The 26,277-nt window shown below is 40.1% G+C and overlaps 1 protein-coding gene across 20 annotated transcripts in view; it reads right to left on the reverse strand.

Moving 5' to 3' along the window:
- Positions 1-26,277, reverse strand: part of LOC129731640 (dual 3',5'-cyclic-AMP and -GMP phosphodiesterase 11-like) — a 328,537-nt gene that overhangs the window by 32,383 nt on the left and 269,877 nt on the right. For 11 of the 20 annotated variants that reach the window (XM_055691783.1, XM_055691782.1, XM_055691781.1 and 8 more), the window contains 4 exons: positions 9,249-9,795; positions 7,123-7,354; positions 6,915-7,057; positions 2,779-2,929 (listed from right to left, as the gene is read on the reverse strand). In XM_055691783.1, the coding sequence (XP_055547758.1) occupies positions 2,779-2,929; positions 6,915-7,057; positions 7,123-7,354; positions 9,249-9,795 (1,073 nt within the window). Of the gene's footprint in view, positions 1-2,778; positions 2,930-6,914; positions 7,058-7,122; positions 7,355-9,248; positions 9,796-19,280; positions 20,007-26,277 lie in introns of those variants that run through there. The other 9 variants (XM_055691795.1, XM_055691794.1, XM_055691788.1 and 6 more) reach the window with 2 other exon arrangements.

Genomic DNA, 26,277 nt, shown 5'->3' on the forward strand with positions numbered 1-26,277 from the left:
GGCTGAAACAGGCTCTTATATAGGCAAAATAGCATGTTTTCAATTGCAAGGTATATGATTCTGTCGACCGTGCTAGGGAAGCAATCATATAACGGCCAATCAGAGGTCGAATTTTTCGTTTTGACAAGGCTTGACTATTTCCAATAGTACAATAGTGTGAATAATAAAATTACAATTATCTTCTTTTGGGAAGAATCTTAGAAGCTTTTCCAATCTTTTGCTGCAAGAACGAAGGAAATCCATCGAATACTAACCGATTTATTAGCATTTGAAATTGGACATATTTTCCACTTTTTTCGGTTTTAGATTTTCATTTCACATCCCTATGTAGCCGAACTTCCTGAGAGAAGTATTCTACTTCAAAAAAAAAAAAAAGCGTTGTATGCAAAGTCACGGTCGCAATGTTGACGTAGAACTACACAAGGTTGTTTGTTACATTACTAACATTGTTGTATTCGAGAATGATCAATCACATTAACTTTTATCCAAAACTAATAAAATAACTCTCTGGAAATAATGTTTCCAAAAAATAGCCGTAGGAAGGATACAATTAAGTTCGAATACAAAATTGCTGGCGTGATAGTTCCTCGCGTTGAACACGTGAAGGACCTTGAAATAATTCTTGACTCTAAGCTAACGTTTAATCAGCATATCAACTTCACAATTGCCAAAGCTTCGAAGAACTTAGGCTTCATCTTCCGAATGACCAGAAACTTCACAGACATTTACTGCCTAAAAAGCTTATACTGCTCGCTTGTTCGCTCAGTCCTGGAGTATTGCTCAGTAGTGTGGAACCCAGTGTACTTGAATGCAGCTAAGAGAATCGAAAATGTTCAGCGCAGGTTTCTTCGTTACGCCCTTCGACAGTTACCTTGGCATGATCCATTAAGACTACCAAGCTACGAAAACCGATGTCAACTCATCCGTCTTGACCCACTACATGCTCGAAGGAATACAGCTCGGGCTTTAGTAGTATCCGATCTCTTGACAGGACGTTGTGATGCTCCATCTCTACTAGGGCGCATCAACATCCAAGCAAGGCTGCGTAGTTTAAGAGGCAGTTCATTTCTCCGATTAACCCATAGCAGAACGAACGTTGCCGCAAATGCTGCCATAACAGGTCTTCAAAGACTGTTTAATCGTGTGTCGCATATTCTCGACTTAAACGTTCCTAGGATTAGGTTGAGACAACTATTTTTAAATTATTTCAAAAATGTTTAGTGTTTGTTTAACTTTAAGTTTTATCATTGGGGCCGTTTGAGGCCTGTTGATAAACAAAGATATAAAATTAGAATAGCCAAAGATTGCCAAATACCAGCTTGTTTGAATACTGACAAATCCTGGATGATATTATTAGGTCTTAAATCGATCCCTGTTGCCATTTTCAAATTTTTTAGAGGTACCAGATTATTTCCAGATATACACTAATAAATAGTGTTGAATATAATGTTTTTAACATTAAGAATATAACCTATCGTAACCTTTCAACCACTTTTTCGATCACTTCCGAATGCGACAATGCAAGGGTTGCAACGAACTGCTACTGCTGCTACCCGATGCTGCTTAGCTAGGACCGTCCAATTAGCCATCTACTAGTAATCTGGGTAGTTTGAGTAGAAGCGGGCTCTTACATACTCTAGAGAGTGCATTCCCGGTCTTGTAGGTATTTAATTTTGTCGACCGTGCTAGGGAAAGCAAGCATCAAGCGACCAATCAAAGGTCGAAAGCTGTGTTTCAACAAGACTTGACAATTTTCAATAGAACAATGGTTCGAATAATCAAATCACTATTTTCTGCATTCTGCATCCGTCCATGATGATTTTCCAATCGGTTACTGCAAGAACGAAGGAAATCCATTGAAAACTAACCGACTTGCTATCGTTTGAAATTGGACATATTGTTCCCTTTTTCCGTTCTAAGATTTTCTGTTTACATCCCTATATGTAGTTGTACTTCCTGAGAGACGTTAAAAAAATATGTAAAGATGCTTGTAGTAAGGGCTAAAGTTTCGTTGGATTCTGAGAGGGTGCTGAGAAAAAAACAATCGAGTTGGTGCGAAATCGATCGAAGGTCGTTGACACGATTGTTCTTAGTTTTGTACATTTGAGATAAACTGATCCATGTGTTTTTGTGATTTCTCCTTTTAAATATGATTAAAAACCAGTTTAAAAAAAGAATGATCATTTGTGCCTAAAATACGAAAAATAGGGCTGGGAAAATAAAAAAAATATCAATTCAGCACGTGGTGCGTTGAATAGTAATCTAATAAAATTAATAATTAGCCTGCAATTTTGGATTGATTCTTAACAATTGTAAGTTATCGTGCACACTGCAACGACTTTATATACGAGCAATTTTTTTCTGCAGTCACAGATGTACTCAGAATCAACGCAATAGAAAACCCCGACATTTGAATGTGATTCCTTCATGTTCACTCCATCGCTATGGGAATGGCGCGTATACTTTATCAGGATCAAAGATAAATCTTGATGTATTCTTGCTAGCACTATTTTTTGCTCTGCAAGATACAGCATCGGCAGATATGCAAATAGTTTGCTGTCTCTAGTCACAAAAAATGAAACATTCTTTGACCAGCAGTATTGTGAACGTGGTAGGAATCGTAATTGACCCTGTAATATTCCTGAACCACTAGTTACTGCACAACGTGGAAGTTTTAGTTGAGTTACCGTCTATTTTTTTGCTCTACACTACTAAACGTTAATTATTCTTCGAGAAAAGCTAAAGTGCTTCTGGAAAATACGCCAAATTTGAACCTACCTGATATGCATCCGGTATGTTGACGGGCTCCCCACTTTCGGCCACGTGGCCTGCAATTCCCATGCCCCATGCCACCTTTACCTCTTCCTGCTGTTCCATCTCCTCCAGAGTACTGCTCGAGCAGACGTCGAATAATTTAGATACTAAACACCTGCGAAACAGAAACGAGAGAACATTAAATAAGTTAAAGGCTCGCGATAAGGCTTCCAACGTTGTTTATTTTGTGGCAAAGATTCGTATTATTTTCAATAAATAAATTTTATGGTCAAAAAATGAGTACTATTCACCGTAACAGCGTCAATCACGCCTGTACTTCTATAACATGAACAAGTGATGAACAACAACAATAATTTACAAGCAGATTCATCGCGCAACAGGAAGAAACATCACTGTAATTAGCTTTATGGATTTAATCAATCATTTCCTGTGAGTCCCTCGGCAGCAGGCCCTACCGACGAAAAGGAAAGACTGTTCTGTTAGTCACGGTAAAGGATTCTAATTGCGGTTTCCCATTTCCGTTGTTCGATGGTAAGCTACCGTTGGCGGGCATTAAAAAGGACGAAAGAGCGGAAACTCGATCCCAGAGTGCTTTCGAAATCAATTAGCTTTTTCATGTTCTCGCAGGGAAATGAGATTTCCGCGAACCCTGGTTCGGTCACAACAACAGGGAAGCGGGAAAAAGTCCACCTCGACCGGATGGCTTCGTTACATCACATTATTTTATGGTTGCTGATTTGATTATGTGATCGACATTTTAACTTTTACGTTTAAAATATTGAATATTTTCTTTTCTCGTTAAGTTCAGTTGCCTAACATATAAAGTAGAGATAAATCATATGATTTTATCAGCGGAACCGTAATAATCTTTGTTCAGTGGGAATTAGTGCAATCCTTGGTTTACTGGACAAATATCATTTGATCCCACTATAAGCCGACAGCCGAGTGTGCGTAGTGTAACATTACACATTCACTGCGCTATCATTTTCACCTTTATCGTCGCTCATGTAGAATTTGTAGCAACAGCAACAGCTGATGTGTCTGTATCTGTCGTTCACACGAATGTTTTCCTTCCGGGAAAATATGTTGCTGAAAATTCCATCGCCAACCCACGATGAGCCAACAGCGAACGGTTTTACATCACCGCCATGATATACGATCCAGGAGTTTTGTCTCCCATTTGCGTTGTTGGCTATTTGGCATCATCAATTTTTATTGGCGGACAGCTTGTGTCAGTACTTGGTACCGTTCTTTGTTACTTCTGGAATGACACATGAAAATCGAACATGTGATTGTGTTGTGGGGTTAGGGCACGGAAAATTAAGCCAATTTGCTAGACTATGAAAACAACAGCATGATGGAAATAGACAACGAAAAACTGTGGACAAAGTTTAATGTTCTATACGACATCATACCGCTTTATTTATTAGCAAACAATGGAAGTACAACTATTGATAACATAAAAGAAAATCAGATCTTTGTATGATAGAGAAAAAATAAATGGTACAGATGCTCTTTAAAGCTCTATTTCTCCTGATTTCTGATCACGCGCCAAACCGGCCAAGCTAGAATATGGCATATGTTTGAAAACATATGTCAGAATTGCCAGAACCGCAGATTTTTCTGGCGTACTTCACGGAAAAATGTTCATTGTTACTGGCAACCCTGCTCGCGTGAGAAGTCTTTGGTGGTTTGACTAGAATCTACCCTGTTTGCCTTTCCGACCGCAAATAGATTCACTGATGAGGGAATTGGGTTCATCTGTTTGTTATGGCGTCGTTCGTCAATCAACTGACATACATGAAGAAATACGGTGATATGCCGGCTGATGATCAACCATATTTTCTTACGATGTGTGGCACACTGCATGCTGAAATGTTTTGTGTACGAGAAATTTGTTTTCTTCTCCCTTCATGGTACGTATGGTAAGAGATCCGCAAGAACGATTGTGTTATGTTCGCTTTCTTGTTATGAGTTCGCTCATATTGCTTAACACGTAACATAAGTCTGATTACGACATTACTTAACCGAGCCAATTAACATGTATGAACACACTATACTATGAAATATATGAAACAATATTTGAAGAATGATATAATAAAAGTTACAATGATGTGAATGATTCAAAAATATCATACGGGCTATAAATGTTTATCAATTCTCACAAAAATCAATGTATTTCGTAGATAAAGTACACTCTATGAATTTGAAAAATTGACAAAAATAAATTCGTGCGTGATGAATATATACAAAATGGAGCTCGAAAACCAAGAAGGTTTCAGTATTGTTGTTGAATGAGAATTAGAATGAGAATAAAAATAAAAATTAGATTGAGAATGAGAATGAGAATGAAAATGAGTATGAAAATAAGGATGAAAATGAGAATGAAAATGAGAATGAGAATGAGAACGAAAACGAGAATGAGAATGAGAAAGGGCATGAGAATGAGAATGAGAATGAGAATAAGAATAAGAAGGAGAATGAGAATAAGAATTAGAATAAGAATTAGAAGAAAAATAAAAAAGAATGAGAAAAAGAATAACAAAGAGAATGAGAATGAGAATGAGAATGAGAATTAGAATAAAAATGAAACTTCGAATGAGAATGAGAATGAGAATGAAAAAGACAATGAGAATGAAAATGAGAATTAAAATGAGAATAAGAATAAAACAAGAATGAGAATGAGAATGAGAATGAGAATGAGAATGAGAATGAGAATGAGAATGAGAATGAGAATGAGAATGAGAATGAGAATGAGAATGAGAATGAGAATGAGAATGAGAATGAGAATGAGAATGAGAATGAGAATGAGAATGAGAATGAGAATGAGAATGAGAATGAGAATGAGAATGAGAATTAGAATGACAATGAGAATGTGAATGAGAATGAGAATGAGAATGAGAATGAGAATGAGAATGAGAATAAAAATAAAAATAAAAATAAAAATAAAAATAAAAATGACAATGAGAATGGGAATGGGAATGAGAGTGAGAATGAAAATGATAATGAGAATAAGAATGAGATTGAATATGAGAATATGTAATCATAAAAAAGGGAAAGAGAATGAGAACGAGAACGGAAATAAAAATGAGAATGAGAGTAAAAAAGAGAATAAGAATCAGAATGAGATTGATAGCGCGAATGAGAATTTGAATAAGGAAATGGAAAGTAAATGAGAATGAGAATGCGAATGATAATGAGAATGAGATTAAAAATTAGAATTACATTTGAAATGAGAAAGGTATTATTGATCTGAATTAAAATCAATATGAAGATAGTCTATTGTTAAAAAGCAAAATCAGATTGATGTGATCCACAACTGATTGTCAACTAAAGTTAAATATAAAGCTTAACTTATCAGTAAAGACACATGTTATCGAAAAATAACAATGATAATCAAATAAATCACCCACCCAGCTGGTCTCGAGGTACGATGCTGGCCTAACAAGCTAGTCATCGTAGGTTCGAGTCTCGGCTCAGGAGAGACTGTAAGTGTCAATAGGATCGTAGCGCTAGCCCCGCAATTGTCATGTACACTTTACAGTTGGCTGCGAAGTCTGTGTATAATAAAACAGAAGGTCGAGTTCGGAATCGGAATGTAGCACCAAGGCTTTGCTTTATAAAATAAATCAAATACAACAATAAAAATAACAGAATTATTGCATGATTGATTTCGCCGCCTACAAAAAAAGTTGTTATCTGCATTCAACAATTAAACACAATTTCGGAATCAGATGAAATTTAAAAAACTTTGGGGCAACACTGTACTAGCTGTGCTGCGTGTTCAGAGCGCACGTGAGCACACGTTCCTCGCTGTCACGCGCTGATGTATTGAAATTTGCGTGACGGTTTTGATAAAGCATCGCGTAAATTATGTAGCATACTGCTATCGTAAATCTACTGATGCGCTCAAACCGGGACAGTTCCCAGTAGGAGTTTGAAGTTGTGAGCTTCATATTTTCTAGCAAATAATCGCTCGTCGTCAGAAGATGCGCAAAATAAACTCTGCGGTGTGTTTTGGTTTTTGTTCTGCAGGTACGCAAAGGAAATATTACTGAACCAGTCATAAATCATGAGGAAAAAGTTATGAAATGTCAGTGGTTTAAGAGGATGAAAAGTGAAACGAGAAAAATACTTACTTTTTGGTATTATCACTGCCACAGGTACTTTTGCCTTGGACCAGAAAAAGAGATCCTCGGTCTGCATTGAGAAGAATCGACACATTTTGTAGAATTTTGTGGCACAAAGAACGCACGTCCAGGTCATTGCAGATGTCCTTCACCTATGGGTACATGAAAAGAAAAAGTTACCAGTAGAAAAAATTGAACAGGAATGTGTCCTCCTTACCAGCTCAAAAATGAGTTCCCTCTCGTCCAACTGACGCAGCTCATTTCGCGATAGCCGCGTTGGCCGCTGGCTTACGTTGGGCCCACCCGCGACACCGTTCTGACTTGGACCCGCGCCGCACTGGAAATTCTCATACTGCAAGCCAATACTGAGGAACGTAGGTGTCCCGTCGATTGTGTTCACAATGGGCTTCAGCAAACCGCCACGCTCGAACTCATGGGCGGAGATTTTTCTGCGGAGTGGACAAATAGAGATTCAAAGGGAAGTTGAGTTTAGAGTGCATTCCAGTGGATTAGTGGTTTGCGTGGGTCGGTTCCCCGTGCTATCGCTTTGATCCCCAAGCGAGCCGTTTTTGAAATTCAATTAGATTAAATAATGTAATTGTACTAATTTTTGAATAATTGATAAGGATTGACAACAACATGCCAAAGCGTGTAGGTGTAATTATGGTCTGTACGCTCAGCTGCGGTGAGTGATTGAAATAGAAATAGATTTTACCGAGTCTGGTGCAGTTGACACAGATTGATATAGGGTAGGGAACATATTCTAAGTAGCTTTAGGAACCGCCTGTGTATTGAGACGAAATACTCGAAATGTGTTGGGTGAAATTCAAACAGAAGTATATCAATCTGTTCCCTATCTTTTTCTCTGTCAGGAATTGTTTTCAGATTGTAAAACTAAGTTAGTAAACTTTAACAATAATCAATTAAAGTTACCAATCGAAGGACACTATTCCAATCACCCCGAACCTATTTTAAGCAGTTTCCATCTGTTTTGCAGGCGTTTTTTTTTTCAGCACCCGAAGTGGCCCCTGAATGGCTGCAATATAAGTCGATTTGTTTTGGATGGTGATTTCTGTGTGATTTATTTGTGATTAAAGGTATTTCTTATATTTGTAAGACAGCTGGACAATCAAAGTTTTCGTTTTCATTATTTAAATTGTCGATATTGATCAAAATCCAGGAGTTTAAGGCCTGCTTTCTTCGACTGATTGAAATAGGCGCCACTGCTTAAGCCGTTCCCTACCCTAGATATTATATTGTATTTTTTGCAGAGTGAATTCTGGTGAAATTTATTAGTAGGGGCTTATTTGCGATACCTAGAAGACGGTAGCATAACGGCAAGGTAATTTGTTCAAATTTATTGAATTCGAGCTTCTAATAGATCTTCTTTCCCAACTTACTTCTTACTTTTTTCTTCTTTCTTAACTCAACTTGAATGATACATACTTTTGCTACAAAGTTATTTAAACACGCTTCTATAATTTTTAACAAAATTATGACACAAAAAAATTGTAACAGATATGACATCTGTTTGCCTGTTCCAGAAAAATGAGCAAATAAATTGAGTTCGTAAAAATATACACATGCCATAATAACACAAAGCACATATGAAAACTATGTCTTCAATGTACTTTCCACAACTGACACTATATTATTTCCGATTCAGAGATCTCTTGAAAAAGCGTAAGAAAACCGAGCGCGAATTTGGTGAATAATGGTGAAATATTCGAAGAAAAGTCTACGAGTTATTTGGGCAGAGATAACGAGCAAATATAATAGAGAATGATGTCCTTCGTTTATTACCAACGTTTTGTGTTACGGTTGGTTACTATAATTCAGCCCTAATGATACTTGATTATGCTTAACTCACGAGGGACGATAACATGTATTATAATGGAACCTAAAATAATGCGGTCTGACCAGCCAAACGATGGAACCAACTGATAAAAGGTGCAGCTTCCACTCAGACGTAGGAGTGGCATTTACCGTTTCGGTAATGTCACTGGTTAGCCACCGGATGCATGGTTGCATAACGCATCGGTTCAAGCGGATGCACAAAACACAGCTCACCCGCTACTTCCTGCCTGACAGCTGGTGTAGATTGTATCCTGTTTTGGGATGATGCATTGCGGATATATTTTATCTAATAGCTAGCCACTGTTCGGTAAGTGGAAAATAAATGGTGATGCACTGGACTATACATTTGTGATTATGGTTACATAATTTAATAACCACAAGCTTATCTTTGGCACTAATATTGCTTTTGGAACCCAACTTGAATAAACAAGAAATAAGAAACAAGAAATAAATATTGCGAATATTTAATGATGCTCTGACACTTACCTCACAGGAGTGGTCGCTCCGGAGCCCGCCCGGGAAGAACACGGTTGCGTTCCCGCACCACCGTGCGTCGGAGAATCTACATTTCCACAGGGGCCACCGGTTGTTACCGGTGTGGCATGCGAAACCAGCCATCCGTCCACCATGTTTCGAGTAGCTTTCCGTATGAAATAGTCTTGTACGAACTCTGGATTCTCGTCCAGCCAGGACTCCATCCGAGCAAATTCGGCATCATAGCTAGCGCCAGCTCCGGAACTGCCTGTACCCGGTGTTGCTCCTGCTATGCTACTGTTGCCCAGACTATGCAGGTGCTGGTGGTGATTGTGGAGGTGATGATGCAGATGATGGTGACTGTTCAATCCCAACTGGAGATGGTTCAAACTACCGGAACCGGTGCCGTTCGGGCCGGCTTGCTGTGAGGAGGCTGGCTGTAGCTGTAGCGGCAGGGGGACACCAGAACGAGAGCCCAACGATGTATCGAGTCCCACTGTGCCCCCCTGCTCGGCGGGCATTCTGCTCTGAGGCGCCTCTATACTGCGCAAGTGCAGACCTAGAATTAAAGAAACAGAATATGCGTATTAGTTTAAGTATAAACGCTGCGGATTAGAATTGAGTTGCGCAATCTTATCAGAACGTCAGTGAACTTAGAATTTTTCAAACGATTGAATGAGGAATAGTTTCGATACGAATTAAAATAAATGATAGAGAAATAACAGAGAATCGAAGAAAAGAGCACCAGGGATTAAAAAACGATATTTGTAAATTGTTTAAATGTTATATAAAACAAACAACTAGAATTAGTTTTTTTTATGTCTAAAGCGCTAGACCAACTACCAAAAAAACCTTATACACCTTATACTTATAAGGTTTTGGAGTAGTGGACGTGTTTCCATGGTTTCCGCAGTTGCACTACGTCTCACATGAGTCCGTGGGTGAGCAAAGAAAATTTAATTAGTTTGTGTAAACTTTTAACTCTTTGTCATAATTAATATCGCATAACATCATAAATCAATTACGTTTATCTATTCAATCTATCCGAAACAATAATTTATAGCAAATCCGATGTAATTTTGTTAAAATGTATCGTTTAATCTGTTCTTAGAATTTGTAACATAATCAGTGCAGTGTGAATCATAATCGGATCAAAAAATGTATCATAATCAGACCAGTCATTTTATTTCAGATCCATTTGAATTCAAATATAATTCAAGGGAGACAGATTAATTCACAAAAACTCTTCTCAACATTTCACAATGGACACTCTCAAGAAAAAAAAAGGTTTCTTTGCCAAAACTTTTCCATGAGTTGTACCCAAGTGAAATCCATCACTACATCAGGCACTGGCGAAGTGAAGCGTTACACAGAGGTCCAATAAGGCAAAAAGTGGAACCTAATTCCATAGCGCCATTCACCCTCAAGCTAGCCTAATAGTCTTCGGAACAATTGTTTGTATGAATGACCCAAATAATCGCAAATTGTCAAAAAGTATGAAAAGTTTACTATACTAAAAATAAAAAATAACTTTTTTGTGTTAAGAGATAGAAGAATAGTTTATCTGGCAAAGTTGTAGAAGATTCAAAAATATGAAACTTTTTTGAACAAATAAAACCCCTATCTTGTTTAGTACAAAGTTATAAATTATATACATGGAACTTACCTAAAAGTTAGTTTTTGGTACTTAACTTTTGTTAGTTGCATTTTACACGAAAGTATTGTTCAGAGGGATTGTTAGGGCACACAAAACACACATTTTTGCCAATGGTCATATATCTCCAGGACTTTTCCTTACAAAGTTATATCATATTTTAGCTTATTTTTTTGGATAACTTCAAAAAAAAGGGGCAAGTGGAATTATGATGTCAATACTTTTCCTTGAAGTTAAGCTGAAGTACTATGAACTCCTTCAGGTTCCATTTGTCCCAATCCACCCATACTAGAGTACGGCCAGGCTTTGTTTTGCTCATCTTCATCTTAAAGAGAAAGAGTTTTCTTCCCTCTTAACAATTGCGAGCTTACATTCAATGTGCATCACACCATCTGCTGTAGAGAGAGCGCAGAGTAATAGTTTCTCTGACGAAAATACGCTCTTAATTTGACAGAGCATCCACGCGCGCAAGGAAAATTAAATAAATTGCTCGGCGACCAACTGAGCATTGCGTTACCGTTCTCATCGCTCTGGGGTGCGGAAAAAACAGTATAAAATCGAACTTTCTGCAGAATACGCACCCATGGTGAGTTGTGAGTCTTCCTATAATATTAAATTCGAAAACGGTTAGGATGTGGCTTCAATATGAACCTAAATGTTTTGATATTTGGCCAACTTCTCTTCTAGTAAAGGAGAAGCTAACGAAAACTACTCCCTCTTAAACTGAGAGAGCAAATAAAGGTTTATCCCTAACACGTGATGATAAAGAGTAAAAAGGAACTTTGCGACTTATTGACATCAAGTGCAGCGAGCGACAGCGAGTATTGACATCATAATTTCACTTGCCCCTTTTTAACCTATACGTTCTTGAAGTTATCGAAAAAATAAGCTAAAATATGATATAACTTTGTAAGGAAAAGTCCTGGAGATATATGACCTTCGGCAAAAATGTGAGTTCAGTATACCCTAATAATACCTCCGAACAATACTTTCGTCTAAAATGGAACTAACAAAAGTTAAGTACGAAAAAATAACTTTTAGTTAAGTTCCATGTATTATACTTAATAACTTTATACCGAAAGAAGATAGGATTTTCATTTGTTCAACAATGTTTCATATTTTTGAATCTTCTACAACTTTGCTAAATAAACTATTTTTCTATCTCTTAACACAAAAAAGTTATTTTTTTATTTATAGTATGGTAAACTTTTCATACTTTTTGACTTTTTTCGATTATTCAGGTCATTCATACAAACAATTGCTCCGAAGCCGTTATTAAGCTAGGACGAAGGTGAAAGGCGCTATGGAATTAAGTTCCATTTTTTGTCTTATTGGACCACTGTGCGGTGGAGTCTCAGAATTAAAGGATTTACGGAACCAAATGTGTAATTCCATGCTACTTCGCAAATCGATCCTGATCGACCATTTCCGATTTCGCTGAAACTTTTCACAGTTGTAAAAATTTCTATATCAGAAAAACGGCTTGTTTGATTGGAATGGTGTCTTCAGCAAAGTTGTAGGTAATTGCGGCTCTAGGAAAAATATATACAATGTAAATTTTTTTTCTGTGCCAAATTTTCTTTTTTACCAATTTTCCATGAAATGCCTCAAATTGCATCAATTTCAAATGGCTGTAACTAGTACAATCGTTGCAAAGGAGTCGGAAGAACAGAAAAGGCGCACATACCTCGAAAATCCGAATCTTTCCCATCGTGCAATCAGCAGGAAACTGGGAATTGTTCAATCTACGGTAACTTGTGTTTTAAATCAGTACGACAAGCGTTTGACCATCGACCGGGAGGAAACAAGTGGCCAAAATGGATCTCCGTATAGTGTAAGGGATTACAAGTGGGTAGTTCAAGCTTTTAAGAAGAATCCTAACAGTTCAGTTAGAGATGTGGCTAAAATCTGCATTTTAGTAAAACTTTCATTCAAGATGCAAAAAAACGTAAAAGATAACACACGTACAAAATTCAGAAGGCACCGATTCGTAATGAACGGTAGAATACAGTGGCGAAAACGCGTGCACGGAACATCTACACCAAGATGTTGACGAAACCACATTGCCTCATTATGGATGACGAGACATATGTAAAAGTAGTCTTCCGGCAGCTCCCGGGGCTCCAGTACTTCACCACTCATCAAAAATTCGAAGTTTCTGAGGACGCTAGAAAGCAGAAGGTGTCGAAGTTTGCCAAAAAGTACATGATTTGGCAAGCAATTTGCTCGTGTGGAAAGCGGAGTACTCCATTCGTGACAAGCTGGACGGTCAATGGACAGGTATACTTGAAGGAATGTCTTCAAAGGCTTCACTCCCACTTCTGAAGTCACACAAAGGTCCTACAACTTTCTGGCCGGATTTAGCCTCGTGTCATTACTCAAAAGATGTTCTGGAGACTAAGGAAGTTAATTTTGTACCGAAGCATCTTAATACCCCGAACGCACCTGAACTGCGACCAGTTGAGAAATACTGAGCCATCATGAAGCAGGCACTTCGGAACCTTCCTAAGGAAGTAAAATCGGAGAAGGATATAAAGAGAAAGTGGATTTCCACACAAAAAACAGTGTGTCCCAACGTTGTACAAGACCTCATGAGTAATGTTGTGAGAAAAATTTGTGCATTTGGATATGGGGATGAAATTAAATAAAACGAACAGCGAAAAAACTAAATAACATGCGTAATTTTACAACTTGAAGGTTAGAAGGCGATTGGTTGGATGAGTGAAGTATACCAAATCTTTTTTTGTGATGCAATTTGATTTCGTACACCCTTTAAGCTGTTCCAATCAAGATTCAATACGGTTCCGATCATGATACAAAACAGGTCTTTGTCCAATAATTCCAACTTTGAAGCAAATATATCGTACAAGAAGTAATCCGACATGAAATTTAAATGTTAAAGGACCATTTTACTGAAAAATATGCGGTTTTTTTCCGAATATCTGATTCCATTATCACTTCTTCAAAACAAAGCATGATAGCGAATCGTAAGAGCGAATTGTGCTTCTATTAATAGTAATACTTAAAAAATCCAAACGAAACTTTTTGAACATCTTCAGTAGAAGTTGTTCGATAAATATGTGAAATAAATTTTCGTGAAATAATGGGGCGACGTAGAACAGCGTCTGACTCGGAGCTAAAACGGAACAGAATAATCGGTGTGGACCTAGGCGATTCAAAAAAGATAACGGTTATTGGAAACTAAATACTTATAATGTAAGAACTCTGCTCAAACCGGTACGCCCACGAATCCTGGCTAGAGAGCTGTGAAAGGTGAATGTTGCAGCTTTCTAGGAGATACGGTGACTGTGAACGTGAATTCCGGGCAGTTTGCGGACACATAATTTAAGTACCACATCTTCTACAGTGAAGGCGTGGAATTAAAAAAATGGCTCGGATTTGTGCTTATTGGAAAATAGATGAAGCGTGTTATTATACCGAGACCGATCAGGGTATTCCAGTCTTCTACGAACGATATTGATCTGAGACTTATCAATTTCGCAGTAGTCAGAGGTATAGCTATCTGTAGCACTTATTTTGTACGTCAGGATAATCGAAAGCACATCTGCATGCACCCAAATGGGGTGGCTTGTTCTCAGACCATGTTCTAATCGCACTTTTCGTTAGGAGAACCAATCGGTTACTCGGATCACTATCTCGTGGTACGCAAAAACCGCGCCTGGTTGTCCAACGTATTGAAATCGAGGATAAAGAGGAATATACGGTAAAATGGGCTTCAAATGGTGAGTTGACAACTTTAAAGGAGCCTTAAACTTAGCTCCGGTTCTCACAAGTTCCTATTTCACGCCTCCACGAGTCACATGATACAATAGACTACCAGTTGAAACATGGACACAACTGGTTGGCGTTGCCTGGGCAATGTTGTCATCGGACAATAGCTAGACAAAAGTTTAAAGATATGACGCGATCGTTGGCGCGGTAACCATATCTCGACGGTAGAGGAAATGCTTCGCCAACCTGAGCATCTGGTCACCAAGATGGTGCGGCTCAAAACAGCGTCAGATCTCCATGTTAGGAGCGGCTGATCAACGTCCTGGTGTCAGCGTGGGATCCTAAACAGAGCTGACTCGTCCTCCGATGAGACAGGGGGTTGGGGAAGGCACAACAAGCCGCTCCACAAAACACCAAATATCGAAAAAGTATCGGAACAATCGGCACAAACCTAGGCGACGAAATAAGGACTACGATTGGAAACTCGGTACATGGAATTGCGGATCGTTAGGCTTTCACGGCTGCGACAGGATCATATATGATGAACTCAATCCACGCAACTTCGAAGTCGTAGCACTGCGGGAACTTTGCTTGTCAGGACAGAAGGTATGGAAAAGCGGACATCACGCGCATCAACGCTCAAATAAAACGGGAGGCAATGTACAGACCGGTGATCGGGCCTAAAAGCCTGCACGCCGCATCAAATACTAAAGGCCAACGATGTGTGAACTTTGCAGCCTCCCGCGATATGGTAGTCAGAAGTACCTTCTTCCCCCGCAAAGACATCCACAAAGCCACCTGGAGATCACCTGACTTACAAGTGGAGAACCAAATCGCCCACGTTCTAATCGCTGGTAAATTCTTCTCAGATGTCATAAACGTTCGCACCTACTTCAGTGCGAATATTGATTCGGACCATTATCTTGTTGCAGTATGCATGCGCTGAAAACTTTCGACGGTGTGAAACTCGCGTCATAGTCGCCCACCGCGACCAAACATCGGGCAACTACGGGACGCCGAGGTTGCACGGGAGTACGCGCAGCAGCTGGAAGCAGCATTACCAACGGAAGAGCAGCTTGGTGCAGCTGCTCTTGAAGATGGCTGGAGGGACATTCGATCAGCCATAGGTAGTACTGCTGTAGCGGCGCTTGGTACTATGGCTCCGAACAGGAGAAACGACTGATTTGACGACGAGTGCAAACAGGTAGTGGAAGAGAAAAATGCAGCACGAGCAAGAATGCTGCAACACCAAACGAGGGCAAGCGTGGAGCGCTACTGACGCACACGGAACAGGCGAAACTCGTTCTTACGAAAGAAGAAGTGCCAGGAGGAAGATCGAGATCGCGAGGCGATGGAGAAACTGTACGAATCTACGAGAAGCTGAACAGTTCCCGCAAAGGCTATGTGCCACAAGCCGGCATGTGTAGGGACCTGGACGGCAACCTTCTCATGAACAAGTGTGAGCTGATTAACAGGCACCTTAATAGTGATGTAGCAGGAGATGACGATGGAGTGGTAGTAGATCTCGGTGTACGCGCAGATGACCACAGAATTACAGTCCCCGACCTCCAGGAGGTTAGAGAGAAGATCGGCCGGCTGAAAAACAATAAAGCCGCTGGAGCTGACCAACTCCCAAGAGAGCTGTTAAAACACGGTGTTGAATCACTGGCTAAGGCGCTACACTGGGTTATTGCCAAGATTTGGGAGGAGGAGGTAGTACCGGAGGAGTGGATGGAGGCTACAAAACAGCGACAAGTTGGACTGCTGCAACTACCGTGCAATCATGTTGCTGAACGCCGCCTACTCTTTCAAATTCTGTGCCGTCGACTATCACCGTTTGCGAGGGAATTCGTGGGGCAATACCAAGCGGGATTTATGGGTGCCCGCGCCACTACGGACCAAATATTGGCGGTACGGCAGGTCCAACAGAAGTGCCGTGAGTATAACGTGCCCACACATCATTTGTTCATCGGTTTTGAATCGGCATACGACACAAACGTTCGAGATCAGCTATGGCAGATTATGCACGATTACGGTTTTCCGGATAAACTGACACGCTTAGTCAAATCGAAGACGGATCGGATGATGCGTGTAGTTCGAATTTTGGGGACACTCTCGAGTCCCTTCGAATCTCGAAGAGAGTTACGGCAAGGTGATGGATTATTGTGCTGGCTATTCAACATCGCTTTGAAAGGTGTGATACATAGGGCTGGTATTGACACGATTGGCACGATTTTCAGAATGTCTGTTCAGCTCTTTGGCTTCGCCGATGACATTGATATTGTAGCACGAACCCTTGAGAAGATGACGGAGACGTACATCAGAGAGAAGACTGAAGCCGGACGAATTGGACTGGCCATATTAGGCCATATTCATATTAGCGGTGATGGAAACGAGGTGGTGAACGAAATAGTATACCTGGGTTCACTGGTGACTGCTGACAACGACACCAGCAGAGAAATTCGTCGACTTTGGACTCCGGAGGACGCTCCGTTCGAATAAAATCCGCCGATCTACAAAACACTAATCAGACCGGAAGTCCTCTACGGCCACGAATCCTGAACCATGATCGTGGAGGACCAACGCGCCCTTGGGGTTTTCGAACGGAAGGTGTTGCGTACCATCTGTGGTGGAGTGCAGATGGAAGATGGATGATGGCGAAGGCGGATGAATCACGAGTTGCATCAGCTGCTGGGAGAACCACTCATCGTTCAAACGGCAAAAATCGGGAGACTACGGTGGGCTGGGCATGTCGTTAGGGTGTCGGACGACAACCCGGTGAAAATGGTTCTTGATAACAACCCGACTGGAACGAGGCGACGGGGCGCGCAGCGAGCAAGGTGGCTCGATCAAGTGGAAGACGACCTGCGGGGCCTCCGCAGACGATATGTCTGGCGAGCTGCAGCCATGGACCGAATTAAATGGAGACGACTTCTTCAAACAGCAAAGGACACTTCACCCTGGAGCTGACTGGTAAAATGAAGTAAGGTAAGAGGAGTATACGGTGGAACATCCAGCGGTTATTAACTAGAGGAGTGGCTGGAGAGTATTCGCAGAAAGTTGATAAACGAATCAATGAGCAAGTCGAAGGGGACCTGAACGAACAGTGGAGACGTATCCACAGAACGATCAGCATCACAGCGCGAGCAATGTAGTGTACAGCTGCGGCAACTACGTCTAATGAATAGTTTGATGCTAAGTGCCAGCGAGCGACGGATGAGAAGAACCGCGCCTGAGCGCGAGAGAGCGCCTGAGCGGAGAGAGATATCGAGTAGCTAGAGCCACTGAAAAGAGACTCCATCGCTGGAAGAAACGTCGACATTGAAAGCGTGTTCTTATTGAGACAGGGAGCTTTTTCTCCACACACGGTGCGAGGAACTGCTATAGAAAAATTAACGGAATCTGGTCATGTGTAACGACAGGAGGGGAACTTCATCACCGATAAATCTCAGGTCACCAGGCATTGGAAACTACTATTTAATGTGCTGTCGACCGGCGAGGAAAACAGAAACGTCGAAAGTAGCAGGATGGATATTAAGAATGATGGATCCACATCCATCGTCCATGGACGAGGTGAAGGAAGCAGTAAAAAAACTGAGGAACTACAACTGGTACATGATGGCCGGTAGTAACTGTAACCAGCTGATGTCCCGCAGTCTGTACCTAAGTTCGTACAAAACTAGCACTCTACAACACTCTTTCTCCCGGTGGTCCTCTATGGGCCTGGAGCATGGACACTAAAAGAGGTAGATCAGCGTGCTCTTGGTGTTTTGAGTGTGCTGTGAATATAGCTATAATGCCGGACGAACGACCAACATTGTTTTTGTAGATTTCGATTTGAATATTATCTATAATGAGCCAGTATCGAAATTTTTTATATAAATTTACTGCTTACTCTTCTTATCTAAACACATAAAAATGCAGCTCTGTCTGTCTATCTGACTGATGACTTCTGGAAGGGAGGGGTCCCATATACAAATGAATCACAAGTTTCGCACAACTCGAGAAATAAATAAGAAAATTGAACCAAATTTGATGTCAAGATATTTGAGAGCAAAAGACATTCATTCACCTTTTCGGCACCTTTGGAATCGATATATATATATATTTGCCATTAATCATTACCGCACAAATTATGCAAAATTTGGACCATTGAATCGCATGATCTCGATATTAGCTTAAACATAACAATTAACAATGAAAAACAATTTGTAAGTAAACATTGTATATATTAGAATACTGTAAATTGTCTACTTTTGATTGACAAAATAAATAAATATGTAAATAAATGTATGGCAGAGTTTTTTGGGAAAGGTAAAAATGAGCAAAACATTTTCTAATTTTCAATTTGAAATTATTTTTCCAGCATTTAAGGTATACTATGGGTCCTTCAAGGGTCTAATTCAAAATCAATATTACTCTCAGGAGCGCTAGGATAACTATAATACAGCTGTACGAATTGTTCCTTTCGAACAGTACAGTAGCTGTATTGATCAGCATCTGTTTACAACAAAGCTGACATTGTTGATCAAATAATCAAAGGTTATTACTTTAAACCTGTGCCGTGCCTGTCAGCTTTGTTGACTATAAAACTGATCACGAATCCCCGCTCGGGGAAAAAGTAGCAAAAGTAGAAACAGCACACAAAACTCAATTACCTTGCTTGTTTTTCTTATAACAACCATTAAAGCGACACATGCTAGCACTCTGGCCCATTAGAGCCTGGGATAGCGTTGGTGGTACAAAACTCCGCGGCTGCCTTCCTGGCTGGTAGTTTATTGCGCTCGTAAATCTGCTGCACCCGGTTGCGGTTCCGGTGCAGCCATCACCGACTGACTAACACACATACACACGAGTACTACAAATGCTACCGTTTGCTGCGAGCAGGAGTGAGAGAGAGAGCACGCTGCTGCACTACTGATCAGCAACTTTCAAGAGTCCTGTGTGATCTTGCTGCCACCACCGATACGGGCGAGTACCACTTCATTTCGCAGTTCACATTAGTTTTGCAGTAAAATTGCAGTAGTTGACGCGGGTTTGTGCTTCCGGCTCCGGAGGCAAACGGCACCAGCAGCAGCCGAAGCAGTGCATTGTTTTTTTGTCCTTTAACGATACTGCTACTGGTGGCGTTGGTTGAAATTGTGGCCAACTGTACGGCCAGACAGCCTGCACGACATTATTTCACTTTTTGCACTTTTTTCTTCTGCCGGAAGTGGGCTTCCCATCCTCGACGGCACGTGGTACCGTTTCCATTTGAGCACTTTTTCGCCTTTTGCTGCCTCGTTTATTTCGTCCGGCTGTGCACTAAGTTTTACACTGTTTTCCACACTTTTTGCCAGTCACAGTCAAAGCTAGTTTTCTCCGCTTCCGCTGGGCTGAAGTAAATGATGCCGATTTCATTAGCTTTTTCCTCTTTTATATAATTAAACTTGTTTGGAATGTATCCGAAGGTTAGCATTAGCAGAATGATTTTGTATTTTAAAGTCTAAAATTTATTTCACTCATAAGATGAAGAGAAATTGGGCAACCAACACAGACCACGAAATTTTATTCACCTATTGGCTTCTTAATCATTTCATGGAAATGATTATTGAGTTCTTTCATTTCATTTCGCAATCTACAAAGCAGGTGCGCGCAATTATACTTATCATAACTTTTTGATAAAAAAAATCTCTGTGAAATTAATACCAATATCATGCCTAATAGGTATACACGCAGTTCGCAGAAGGAATCAAAGGAAATCAATAATTCCATTAATACGGCAGCCCGAAATATTTTCTGTATTTCAAATTGATGACACTCAGTTTTCCACCCCTTGCTGGAAAAATCGTTCGCAATGTCTACTACTAAGAAACATAAAACACAGTGCCAAAACCGATAACAGAAAATAAGCGCCCCAGGAAAGTATAAAGATGAGTATTTATCCGCTGATGGCGTACACTGTCTATGGCAATTTGACGTCAGACATCGGAATACGATTTCGCTCGCTCATCCCAGCGGGACCTTTCGTCAGACGCTGGAGCACCCGGCAGAAGGACACAACTTCGGACGGAAAGAGCACGCGATGAAACACCGTTTTTACGCACGATTATCTCACGAAGATGCTGCCGGACTGTCGCCGAACTTTGTAAGGACGAAAGGACAGGGATTATCTGGGATGAGGATACTTTGTTGGGAAAGGACACGACATGGCGGGCAGGCGGTATAATTCCGGCGAGTTCCAAACCGATATGCTAGAATTTCGCCCACATTCCTAGCCATACATCTGACGAAGTGCTAACAGCTACATCGTAATTGCCGGGGAAGACCCGTAAACGAGATGTTTTCCGTTGGTATGGAGATCACACAGTCCAAGGAGCCACGTGTCTTTATGATAGGTATACATTTTTTTGTTTGTGGCCTCGTTGGATGGTTACCAATTACGTTAGTGACATCAAGTTCGATCGAAGCGGTCACAGATCTATTCTGGGACAGTTGTGTGGTTAATTGTTGTGTTTATCCCGTTCGAACCATTTTTATGAGCGGCCTGCGAATATCAATCTATGAAGCTTTTTATAGTCTTATTTTGAAATCACATATGAATAACAGTTTGTCAACCAAAACTCGGAAACAATAAAGCAACTGTATCTCGTAATTGCTTTGAAGAAAATTCTAAAAAATTACCATCCTTCAGTAGATCAGGAAGTACTCTTTACTTTACAAACTGCCTGGCCTGAAAAGAACTAAAAACGAATGTCTTTTTTCTGATCAAAACAATAGATGGTTATTTTCGCAATCTGTACTGTTTTTTTTCCTTAACTTGTTATAATGTCATAGTAACACGTTTTTTTTTTTCACAACATTTATTTGACACGGCACAATACACTGTAATACGTTTAAAATCGTTCCATGCACCAGATGCGCGATTTGCGCTCATTGTCGATAGATGACGTCGGCAGTAAGTGCTGTTTGATTTTGACATATCTTAAACAGGAAAAACCAAGCAGTTTCATATGGAAACAAACAATTGAGTGAACATGTCTGATTTTGTGCAAAATAATGGTCTGTGTTAAAAAAAAAAAAAAAAAAAAACGGTTGCTGAAGCGCATCGAAAGCTCAAAAAAGCTTATACAAATCCTGCTCTAAATAACGTGCCGTTACTGGTTTCGATGCTTTGAAGACGGCAATTTTGATGTTGACGACTGTTCGTGTGAAGAAAAGCCAGAAACCTTCGATAATGCTGAACTGGAGGAATTGCCCGATGATGATCCATGCCAAATGCAGGAACAGCTTGCTTCGGTATTGATACTTATCCACCAATCCATTTTAAAGCGATAGCATATTATAATTTGAAACCAAAGGATGTGAGCGTTTTTTTTTGCACCAGCGAACAACTGACCCAGCGACAAAAAAGGAAGGGTTTTTTCATCATTTCGTGACGAGTGATAAAACATAAATTCATTACAGCAACCCAGAGAAAAGAAGTTATGAGGACTGCTCCGTCATGCCTCTACGTTCGTCTGCTCGGCTGAATATACACGTTGCGAAGGTTAAGCTATGTATTTGATAATACCAGGTCAGTGTTATTTATCATGGAAACGAAACAAAACATCAAAGTTTTGTACCTACTTCTACTAGAGACCAACAAATAGTCTGCACCATGATGTATAAAGACATGGTGTAACGATGTAAATCGGCCATATTGAAGAAAAGGCCAGCGAGTAGGTTTGTTTATAAACAACTAGGGCATACTTTACGAACTAATTTCATTTTTGTCATATGACTTACATTTTAAGTTTTAGTAAAGCGGGCAATGTATGCAGTTTGCGAGGATGCGAAAATGAACGGGAATAGAAGGTGTGACTTTTAGGCTTAGAAAAATTTTCTAAGCCTAAAAGTCACACCTTCTATTCCCGTTCATTTTCGCATCCTCGCAAACTGCATACATTGCCCACTTTACTAAAACTTAAAAACTAGGGCATAAAAATTATCGCATCTCATAATATATCACTTGGATGCATTTAAATTAAAAATATGGCAATGCTACTTACCTTGCTACCAATATTCATTAATTTAAGAAACAATTTCCAACTTAAAACACCTGAATTTGCGGTATTCAATTGATGTTTCGTCTCCAACCCCTCCAAAGTGAAAAAACGCTTCCTCACCCCGAGCCTACTTTTTGGTCAAACCGTTACACCATGTTCTACTCATCATAATCTGCACCATTACAGGATCGTAAAAGGAAATAGGTATTAGTTACAAGGTACTGGGTCCATTGAGGTTAATAAAGCGATCTTCTTTATTATACGAAATTGCGCACGATAAAAGAACTTTGCAGTCTCTGGGCAACCGGCCACCGTGAGACAGTATATTTGAAACCCTATCATAATCTATATCACAGTAGACCGACATCAGTTAAAAAATCTAAATGAATTAATTATTCGTATGCACATAAAAACGCATTTTAACTCGTGATAATTTTTGTTTGCCTGTTCACGATATAACATATTTGTTATATTTGCACGATATCATAAAATGCAATATCAATCTTATACAGCCACCTTAAAAGAAGGCTGTTTGTATCAAAAACAATAACAGTGGTGAACACAGATTTTGCACAGATTTTTTTGGGCAGAGCATGCCAGCAGTAGTTGACATAAAATCGTCCCCAGTGTGGTCCAGGGCATACTACCCAGCAATTTCTTTCCCTACCTCCACGTGGTACCAACTGGGATACGAGCAACCAAGGAAAGATCGGTGAACCGGTGGGAACTTGGTTGTATGCTGACGATGCATCGGTTTCATCATACAAGGAACATATCAAGCGGGTTATTAGATGGTCTATCAGTGACCGTTTACGCGTGTTGAAAATATAGGGCAGATTCTTCAATTACACCCTAATCAATGTATACGAACTGACAAACGATAAACCCGATAATGTGAAGGGGGAGTTCTATAAGCTCCTCGATCAGACAATGCCTAAAACATGATATAAATATCGTCATAGGGGACGCAAACGCACAGGTGGACGAAAGCAGTTCTCCCGTGGACACAGCCTAAATGCTATTAGTAATTTATTTATTTATTTAGGGTAAGGAACATATTCTAAGCAGCTCTAGGAGACGTCTGTGTATTGAGACGAAATACTCGAAATCTGCAAGGTGAAATACAAACATAAGTATATCAATTTGTTCTCTATCTTTTTCTCTGCCAGCACTTGTTTTCAGATTCTAAAACCGATTTAGCAAACTTTAACAATAATCAATTAAAGTTTCCTATCAAGGGACACTATTCCAATCACCCCGAACCTTTTAAGCAATTTGCATCTGTTTTGCAGGGGATTTTCTTCAGCACCCAAATAGCGCCTGAATAGCTGCAACTTTTTTGTTTGATGTTTTTTCAAAGATTTTTCTGTGTTGAACGGAATTTTATGTATTCGTAAGACAGCATGAAAACTTTTGTCTTCTTTACACAACTACAATGCCCATAAACGCATAAGAATAACACTGACAAAAACGTACAACTGAGTAAAACGCAGTAGACGCAGGAAAACCACTGCATATTAGTACTGGGACTTTTAACCGGATATATTTGTGTTTCGGTTATCCGAAGCTCGGATCACGGATGTGTTAACAAATATTATTCGGATGTCCGGATATCCGGATACGGATAATCGAATAGTCGGATATCCGGATATACTATCCGGATATCGGGATTTTTTTTTCTGTCTTTTATGCCCGTTCGAATGAAACGTAACGCGAGAAATGGCTTTTTCCACAATCCCCCATTTCCTCGTAAATAATTATTTACATAATTCTCATTAAACTATGTTCGGATACAATATCCGGATCCGAAAATCCGGATATCCGGTTGATCCGGACTTTGGATATTTGTCGGATATCCGAGGTCGGATATCCAGATATTTTAATCCGGATAGTCCCAGCACTACTGCATATTTGTCCTTCCTATTGATTCAATCAAAGAACAAAATACTAAAACATGCATTCGCCCGAGGTAAATATATGTGGCAGAATACTTTTATATGCAATAAGGTTGTGGTTGATCCGATCAGTACTCTTCAATTGGTCTTCTAATGATAGTTACTATAATTTTCCCTTAATTTTCTTTAGCGCTGAGCTTGTTTTGCATTTATTTGTTACGTGGGACTGACCAAAATTTATATATTTTTCATCATTTTTGTGATTTTTTGAAAGCACATTAAAGAAGTTTCTGAGGTTAAAATACAGCCGTTATACTTTGTCAGAGCTTGCTCGTATACCTTTCTCGCCCAGGTTTTGGTTACCAGGTTCTGTTTCAGTGTCCTGTTGGGTTGTTTGCTGGTATGAACCGACCGTAATCCTTCACGCATACAAATTTATTTTGCTAACCTTTCGCCAAGTCACGGAGGGACACCCCAAGATTATTCCGAACTGCCCTGATCGTAGTTTCCGATCCAATGAACAACTTCTACATTTAGTTTGTTTAGCGCGATCCACCGTCAAAGTTTCCTGGTAACGTCTGAGCACGGTATTCACAGTCGATTTCGGTAGTTTTAAAGCCTTGGCGATCATTCCTCCTGACATAGTTGGGTTGATATGCACAATTTTTTCTCGTCTCTGGCGTTCCATTTCGGATAACTTTTCAACGCGTGTACCCCTCCTGACGAAATTTTCACCACTAAGTAAACAAATCGTCCAGATCAAAACGCTGTCAATAGTTTCTCGGTGCGACAACTAGAGGCACTGCAGTTAATAAAAGGAAACGGCCAAATACTAGTGGAACAAACCTTACTCCTGTTGGTAGATATTTTGTTATTATGGCGTTTGAGATTCTTTTGCGATTACTTATTTTACATTCGTCATTTATGCAAAATAGTTGCTCTCATAAATACTGAATATTTTGCGTGTTAAACCAATTGAAAAAATGACCTGAATGGCTGTTTTGACTTTTGTTCCGCATTGCCATACATTCAACGTACTGTGCGACGTTAACCGCGAAATGAAGTGACGGATATCAGCGGCAAACTAGACCTTCTACGGTTTACGCAGCCAGCTGAGATCCCGCAGCATGCATGTTCGCATAAAATTTACGCCATGAGTATTGGTCAATGAAGGAGGCCGACCTGCGAGCAGTTGCACTCTTCGAGCGTAGAATCCTACGTTCAATACTTGGCGGAAAACTGGAGAATGAAGTGTGGTGCAGGCTCTTGAACCACGAGGTATACCAAGCATGCTAACATGCGGAAATCATCAAGTCAATAAACACGAGGAGGAGCGACCAGCGAAGATAATATCAGCAGACAGCCCGAAAGAGGTCGGCGACTCCGTAGTAAACCCAGACTCGCTGGATGTGTGGTGTGGACAAGAACGCCCGTTCGGTGGGTGTTAGGGGCAATTGGAAAAGACTTGCTCAAGAGCGAGTGATGTGGAGGTGTATTCTGGACTCGGCACAGAATAAATAACAACATTTCGCCATAAAAGTAATGTAAAGTATAGTCAGTCAGTTTTGCAATTTTCTTCCGAATTCGATAGTTTCATCACCAAAAGAATTAGTAACTTCTTTCCTCTGAAGTTAGTGTCAGCAGTGCCACGAAATAATTTGCTCATTGTCAGAAATACGGTTTTTCGAAGATATGCTCCGGTACTGAGAAATTTCATGAATATTGAACCACAA

This window comes from Wyeomyia smithii, chromosome 3 (assembly GCF_029784165.1).
Source record: "Wyeomyia smithii strain HCP4-BCI-WySm-NY-G18 chromosome 3, ASM2978416v1, whole genome shotgun sequence".
Lineage (NCBI taxonomy): Eukaryota > Metazoa > Arthropoda > Insecta > Diptera > Culicidae > Wyeomyia > Wyeomyia smithii.